Raw genomic sequence first — 8,508 nt, 5'->3', positions numbered from 1 at the left:
TATCACAACCCAACAGCAGCACAATTTAGCTTTTGTTCATAAAGAGTTAACCTGAAATGTGTTATGCAAAACAGTGAGCAAAAACGTTTAGCGTGCTCCTAACCTTAAATTTTTGAGGGTATGATAATTGAATTAATCTACTTAAATACAGGCAGTCCCCGGGTTACGTACAAGATAGGTTCTGTTGGTTTGTTCTTAAGTTGAATTTGTATGTAAGTCGGAACTGTATACTTTAAAATTGTAACTCTAGCCAGAATTTTTTTGGTCTCTGTGACAACTGGATTTTAAAAATGTTGGATTCTCATAAGAACCAGAATTAACAATAATGCTTCATTACAGACACCTCTGATAACTGTTACAGCTGTTTATTGTAGCCTAGGGCTAAAGTATAGTAAATTAGCAAAATCCAGAGGTCCGTTTGTAACTAGGGGTCGTCTGTAAGTCGGGTGTTCTTAAGTAGGGGACCGCCTGTACTCAAATCCAATTCACCCCATAGCTTTAATGCCAAAATTGGGTTTTAGCAATTGAATTTTGTCAATTTTATGTTATAAAGTTGCAGCTCTAACCAAAAAGGGTTGTGTGTGTAACAACAGATGTAAGCCTCCTAATATGGTCTTAACATGGATATGAAAATTGTATTTTAACCATACAGTTACAGACATACACAGGAAAAAAGAAACGTACCGGAATGCATGACATGCAAGGATATAAATAGTTTCCTGAGATTATCTTGAGAAAATGAGAATATAATTACAGACAATAAAAATCTGTGCCTGATGAATAATGTCTTTCTTATTAGGTTAGACATAGATAACACCTTGAGTTACATGATAACACTCCTTAGGTTAAATAGCGTTCTATTTCTGACGACTCAATGGAAAACTCGCACTGATGTCCCTAGACAGGAAACAATGTTACTTTTCATGAACTTCCATGGCATGTGTAGTACAATGTAAGTGACTTCTATAGGAAGAAAAAGTGAGTCACAAGACTTGAATCATATGAAAGCCGCATAATGCCAGACAAGCTGTTATCTGTTCTAGTCTTACTATCTTGACAGTGAGCGCACAGTCATATAGGAACATAATTAGGATTGTACTGCAATACATTTTGGAGTGTATTTTTAGAAAAACTCCAAACTTTTTGTCGCCATTTTCTATGCAGTTTTTTCTTTTAGCCAAAGGCAAAAGTAATGTGCAAAGTGATATACAATATCAGTTTTCTAATATAGCAGAAATAATAAATTTAAAAATTAAAGAGAGGTACACTTGCAATTCCGTTTTCCCCTGGACACAAAAAAACTGCCATCTGACTTAGTCACGGTGTGATGAGACAGCGTGTGCTCACTGCCAGGGCTGTATGTGTCATTAGGCACTCAAGGGCCTGTGCCTAGGGCGTCCAGATACAGGGAGGGAGCATGTTTGTGGAGCATGTTTTTTTTCCTATTTTTCTTTATTTTCATTCCTTACTTAAAGGGGTATTCCCATTTCAGCAAATTAATGTTATTGTTTTTATGATAAAAAGTTTAATATTTTTCCAATACAGGCGGTCCCCTACTTAAGAACACTCGACTTACATACGACCCCTAGTTACAAACGGACCTCTGGATATTGGTACTTTATTGTACTTTAGTCCTAGGCTCCATTAAACAGATAAAATAGTTATCAAATGTGTCTGTAATGCCGATTTATTGTTAATCCTGATTTTTATGACAACCCAACATTTTTAAAATCCAATTGTCACAGAGACCAAAAAAGTTCTGGCTGGGATTACAATGATAAAATATACAGTTCTGACTTACATACAAATTCAACTTAAGAACAAACCTTCAGACCCCATCTTGTATGTAACCTGTGGACTGCCTGTATATTTTCTCACAGTTTTCTAGATCTCTTTAATATCATTCTATAGAAAGCTTCTATGTTTACTTCCACAGGTGCATGGCTCGTTATATCATAGAGAGTAATCAGAGCTGTGTGATATAACGAGCTGTGCACTTGTGTAACCATAGTCAGATTTCTATCCACCGGAAATGAACAAGGATGCTTCCTATCGAAGGACAGCAAGCAGAGATCTAGAAAACCATGAGGAATTGATACATAAAGTATATTGGAAAGTTGTATAACTTTTTATAATACAAACAATAACATTAATTTGCTGTAATGAGATACCCTTTTAAGGAGAGGTGGTTCAGAGATCCAGCAAGTTCAATTATACAGAAGTAAAGGAATTGGGTTAAGAGTGTAGAGTTTCATGATGTATAGGGTTAAAGGCTTGGGGGTAAAAGTATAAAATAGTGTGACACAAGTGGTAAGTCTACAGAAGTGGGGGCATAGTGGGTAACAGTATATTGAACCGGGCATAGAAGGGTTAAAGTCTACAGGAATAGGGGCTACATCTGGTAATAGTCTTTCGTTATGGGCTGTAATAGTCGATAAATATCACTAAGCTTTTTTTAGACTTAATATACCTCTTTGTATATACAAAATAATATCTTAATATTAAGTAAAAAATTAGCAAATTATGGTGATACGTCTGCATGGGCCTAATGTTGTTTTTCAGAAAAAGTTTGTGAAGATTGTGAATGTGTGTTCATTTCTGGTAATGCATAAGAATACAACCCCTTATCCATATGTTCAAAATTACCATACATACACATTTCCAATCTGCCCGGACCTCCATACACATTAGTACGGGTACTGCTCATGTTGATTTTGTAGAATACACCCACATTAATCTATGTAAACCTTTAGTGCAGCTGTTTTGCTGGTAAGAAGGGACTCCATGCATCATATATTAGTATAATGCTGGTCGGCCCATGAAACATTCCATGATTTACGAGACTACCATGCTCGTCTGTTTCCGCCCTAATGCTCAGTAGCATTCTGCAACACCATTCTGAAGTCCCAATTCCAGGCATGTAGTGGTAACTTCAGTTTACATTTATTTGGAACATAATCTAAAGCTGCAGTGAGTTGGTTCAGCCACTTTTAACAGAAGAGGGCTGTCTGCTTCCTGTTTCATTCTCTGATCATCAGCTGCTGAGAACAGCTGATATGTGGGTGCACTGGATCTCCACCCCTTCACTCACCATTCTAAAATGAAGTCTGTGTGTTTTAACAAGTGCATCTTAGAATTTCCAAAATTTCTAAAAATAGCCTTCAGATCTCTCATTCAAAGAAAAGTCTTTAAAAAATGATGGCTAAAAGCTCATTAATTTCTATGGTCTATTCTCAAACGCACCCGTTTTAATTAATGTCCATTCAATGTATGTGTTTGGTTAACCCATGGGCATAAATTTGAGGGTATAAAAGGTGTGGTCACACCTGGGTCTCCCATAAGATGTATCTTCCTCAAATTAGGAGACTACTATAATAATTACACCTTCAGACTGGTACAGGTTTGGCTTTGGGGCTTCATGTTACATATGAGACCATCTCGGTTTGCCACAAATTTTCCATGCACTATAAAATATAAATTGTAGTAAGTAAATACTTATATATATTCAGATCTTTTGTGGTAAATTTACTTTTATTTATTTATCTGCATTTGTAAAAGAATGCTTCCTTAAATTCTAGGATGGTAATTTCATGTTGTTATCTGTTTGTCTCCACAGAGCTGATACACAATGAACTGGGCAGGATTATATGGCATCTTGAGTGGTGTAAATCGCCATTCCACAGGGATTGGGCGAATATGGCTCTCTGTGGTTTTCATCTTTCGTATCATGGTTCTTGTTGTGGCTGCAGAGAGTGTCTGGGGAGATGAGAAGTCATCGTTCACCTGTAATACACAACAACCTGGATGTAACAGTGTTTGCTACGACCACTTTTTTCCAATCTCTCACATTCGTCTGTGGGCCCTTCAGCTTATCATTGTCTCCACGCCTGCACTTCTTGTGGCCATGCACGTGGCTCATCTGCAGCATCAGGAGAAGAGGGTGTTACGTATGACCGGCCATGACGATCCCAAAGAACTCGCAGATGTGAAAAAACAAAAAATCAGAATCTCGGGCACTCTGTGGTGGACATATACACTGAGTGTGATTTTCAGAATCATCTTTGAAGCAGCCTTCATGTACATATTCTACCTCATCTACCCTGGTTATGCCATGATTCGACTGGTCAAATGTAGTGCATACCCCTGCCCCAACACAGTGGACTGTTTTGTGTCTCGTCCTACAGAGAAAACTATCTTTACAGTCTTCATGCTCTCAGCTTCAGGAGTCTGCATTGTTCTAAATGTGGCTGAAGTCTTCTTCCTCATTGCTAAGGCCTGTACTCGCAGAAGCCAGAGGCACGGGGACTCCTACCGTGATAAGGAGCATCGGCAAAATGAAATGAACACCCTGCTGGTTGGAGACATCAAGAGGACCCCAGGCAGCCAGGAGAAAGCAGAACTTTGTACAACATCCTAAGTGCCAAATATCTTCACCGACTAAAGTGATACTAGTTACCTGCCGGATAGGACATTTCCATAAGGAAGTCACTTACAGGACAATTTGTGTTTTGACTGTGAAGGGCAAAGAAATAACTAATTTTAAACTGCAATATTTGCACAAGTTGCAGCAAGAACGTCCTAATCATCATAGTAACAGGGCCGCATATACAATATATTGTATCTTTGTCACCGATCCTGTTTAGGGCTTGTCTAGGTAATGCTCACCAATTGTCCACAGCCCTCCTTGAACTGGTGCTTTTTTGCAGTATTTTTAATAACACATGAGGGGGTGGGGGCATTTTTATGTTCTAAAGGGATGGAAGGAAGATTTTGAAAAACACATGTATTTGTATTGTTATTGGTTTGAGATTTTGTTTTAATATTTTATGTGATTTATTTTAGAACCACGGAATAAAATAGTAAACACATTTAGTACATACAATTTTGTCTTTTTTTTTTTTTTTGCTTCAACATGTTTTACTTTAATTTTTATGTAACATTTTTTAACTTTTTAAAAAAACAGGTATAAATTAGCGCAATGATAAGAGAATCATTATAAAAACAAAAAAAGAAACAGAATGTACAGAATACAATCTGACCAAAGGGCCTGATTCCTATCCACTGGAAGTAAACAAAGATGGTGCTTATTTAATGACAACAAGAAGAGATCTAGAAAACTTGAGCAATTCAAAGTGTATTGGAACATTTAATATCTTTTCATCAAAATTATAATATAAATTTTTTTGAAACTGAACATCCCCTTTAAAGGAAATCTACAATCAAAATCAAGCATGATAAACCCAGGACACCTACTCATAGATTTATGCACCGTAACTCTGGTGGTCTTCTATATTTGTTATCCATGGTCTCCTTCCATCTAAAATTGACTTTTAAAATTATATTATACTGATTAGCTCTGTGGGATGTTATTGCATAGCACATTTTAGTGCATTGTCCTGTCTCCCTTTTCCTGGTTGACATGTCTCACTACTAGGACAAGCTTCTCTCTGGAACATTGAGAGAGAGTTTTAATACATCTTAGGGCACTAAATGTCATGTGACCAGGATGATGTCATCTAAGGTCCCTTAACCCAGTTACATTTGCAATGTCTATTCCATGTATGTAAATTTAATATAGTTTCATCAAAATAATAATATTAATTTTTTTGAAACCACAGCATGCCTCCATGGAGAATAGGGAGGAGTAGAACTCCATGGAGGGATGCTGTGATTTCATGTGATCAGATACATACTTGGTGTAGACGTTGCAAATGTAACTGGGTTAAAGGACCGTAGATGACATCACCCTGGGCACATGACATGCTGAGAAGAGGCTTGAGCCATGGGGCGATGTAAATAGCAGTGGTTGGCTGAACATGAACCCTTACCCCCCCCCCCCCCGAATGCCGAATAATATAAGATTAAGTTGATTTTATGAGTAAGGGAAACAATTTTTAGCTAAATGAAGGGCATCAGTTAATAGTGTTCTATGCAAACCTATTAACTAGGTCACCAGCAGGTTATACATATCAGGCACCGAGTCCTGTTACAGGAAGTTTAAAAGTGTCAGCACTGGAGTGCCTATGTATCATCTTTATTGTCAATAGGGGAATAGTATTTGGAGCTGTGCTGTAGGGTCTCTAAAAAATATAGACCATATGCCATCAACCATAAAATTTTCATGGAAGCTGTTGCCTAGTAATAATGAAACTTATTGGTCATACAGAGAACAATGTATCCCATCACACAGTACTTACCTACTACATAAACACCATATTCAGTAGGTGCCATCACACATAACAGGACTGCCAAAAACATGACAAGTATTTCTGCTTTCAGGAGCAGGGTCAGTACAGAGCAATAAATATATACAATAGAGATGAGCGAACATACTCGTCCGAGCTTGATGCTCGATCGAGCATTAGCGTACTCGTAACTGCTCGTTGCTCGGACGAATACTTCGCCCGCTCGAGAAAATGGCAGCTCCCGCCGTTTTGCTTTTTGGCGGCCAGAAACAGAGCCAATCACAAGCCAGGAGACTCTGCACTCCACCCAGCATGACGTGGTACCCTTACACGTCGATAGCAGTGGTTGGCTGGCCTGATCAGGTGACCCTGGGATAGACTAGCCGCTGCCCGCGCTGCTCGGATCATTCTGTGTCTGGATGCCGCTAGGGAGAGAGCTGCTGCTGGTTAGGGAAAGCGATAGGGTGTTCTATTAGAATAGTGTTAGGCAGGAGTGATTCAACAAGAACCCAACAGCCCTTCTTAGGGCTACAATAACGTTATACTTTTTTTTTTATTTGCTTGTGGCTGGGCTTGCTGGCACTAGTAGTGCAGCTAGTACCATATTGTGAGGAATTTGCAGGGGGACTTGCTACCGTTGTGTTTAGCTCTTAGGCCCCTTCCACACTAGCGAGTGTGATGCGATGAACTCGCATCACACTCGCAACGCAAGCTGCCGGGAACGCACGGCCCGAACGCTGCACCGCGGGAGAGAACTGACATGCTGAGTTCACTCCCGCGGTGCAGCGTTCGGGCCGTGCGTTCCCGGCAGCTTGCGTTGCGAGTGTGATGCGAGTTCATCGCATCACACTCGCTAGTGTGGAAGGGGCCTTAGTGACACACATATCCACCTCAAACACCAAAGTGGGAAAATTTATTAGGGGTTTGATTTCAATTAGGCACAGTCTGCCAGTTTCTTTTTATTTTACATTTATTTTTTTAATAACTCAGTGTCATCTCATCTTGCATAGTAGTGTGCTTTCATACTTGGCTAGAAAATAGCCATAGGAGAATCCAAACGGCTTACTTACGCCTACAGTAGCGTTATATATATTTGATTTCTGGTTGATCTGCTGGTGGCTGTACTTGCTGCAGTGCATCTACTAGCAAATTGTGAGCAATTTGTAGTGAGACTTGCGACCGCTGTGTTTTGCGCTTAGTGACGCACATATCCATCGCAAAGACCGAAGTGGGAAAATTTATTAGGGCCCGGGGTTGTATTTCAATTAGGCACAGTCTGCCATTTCCTTTTTTATTTTACGTTTATTTTTTTCATAACTCAGCGTCATCTCATCTGGCATAGTAGTGTGCTTTCATACTTGGCTAGAAAATAGCCATAGGAGAATCCAAACGGCTTACTTACGCCTACAGTAGCGTTATATATATTTGATTTCTGGTTGATCTGCTGGTGGCTGTACTTGCTGCAGTGCATCTACTAGCAAATTGTGAGCAATTTGGAGTGAGACTTGCGACCGCTGTGTTTTGCGCTTAGTGACGCACATATCCATCGCAAAGACCGAAGTGGGAAAATTTATTAGGGCCCGGGGTTGTATTTCAATTAGGCACAGTCTGCCATTTCCTTTTTTATTTTACGTTTATTTTTTTCATAACTCAGCGTCATCTCATCTGGCATAGTAGTGTGCTTTCATACTTGGCTAGAAAATAGCCATAGGAGAATCCAAACGGCTTACTTACGCCTACAGTAGCGTTATATATATTTGATTTCTGGTTGATCTGCTGGTGGCTGTACTTGCTGCAGTGCATCTACTAGCAAATTGTGAGCAATTTGTAGTGAGACTTGCGACCGCTGTGTTTTGCGCTTAGTGACGCACATATCCATCGCAAAGACCGAAGTGGGAAAATTTATTAGGGCCCGGGGTTGTATTTCAATTAGGCACAGTCTGCCATTTCCTTTTTTATTTTACGTTTATTTTTTTCATAACTCAGCGTCATCTCATCTGGCATAGTAGTGTGCTTTCATACTTGGCTAGAAAATAGCCATAGGAGAATCCAAACGGCTTACTTACGCCTACAGTAGCGTTATATATATTTGATTTCTGGTTGATCTGCTGGTGGCTGTACTTGCTGCAGTGCATCTACTAGCAAATTGTGAGCAATTTGTAGTGAGACTTGCGACCGCTGTGTTTTGCGCTTAGTGACGCACATATCCATCGCAAAGACCGAAGTGGGAAAATTTATTAGGGCCCGGGGTTGTATTTCAATTAGGCACAGTCTGCCATTTCCTTTTTTATTTTACGTTTATTTTTTTCATAACTCAGCGTCA

General features: G+C 39.5%; 1 protein-coding gene across 1 annotated transcript; it reads left to right on the top strand.

Annotated features, from left to right (window-relative positions):
- The first annotated feature begins 3,628 nt into the window (after positions 1-3,628).
- Positions 3,629-4,871, top strand: GJB1 (gap junction protein beta 1). Its single transcript, XM_072123763.1, has one exon. It carries the CDS (start codon positions 3,629-3,631, stop codon positions 4,415-4,417), a length of 789 nt encoding a protein of 262 aa, XP_071979864.1. The 3' UTR covers positions 4,418-4,871.
- Positions 4,872-8,508: the final 3,637 nt, after the last annotated feature.

Source organism: Engystomops pustulosus, chromosome 9, assembly GCF_040894005.1.
Source record: "Engystomops pustulosus chromosome 9, aEngPut4.maternal, whole genome shotgun sequence".
NCBI lineage: Eukaryota > Metazoa > Chordata > Amphibia > Anura > Leptodactylidae > Engystomops > Engystomops pustulosus.
This window is presented reverse-complemented; position numbering and strand designations above follow the sequence as displayed.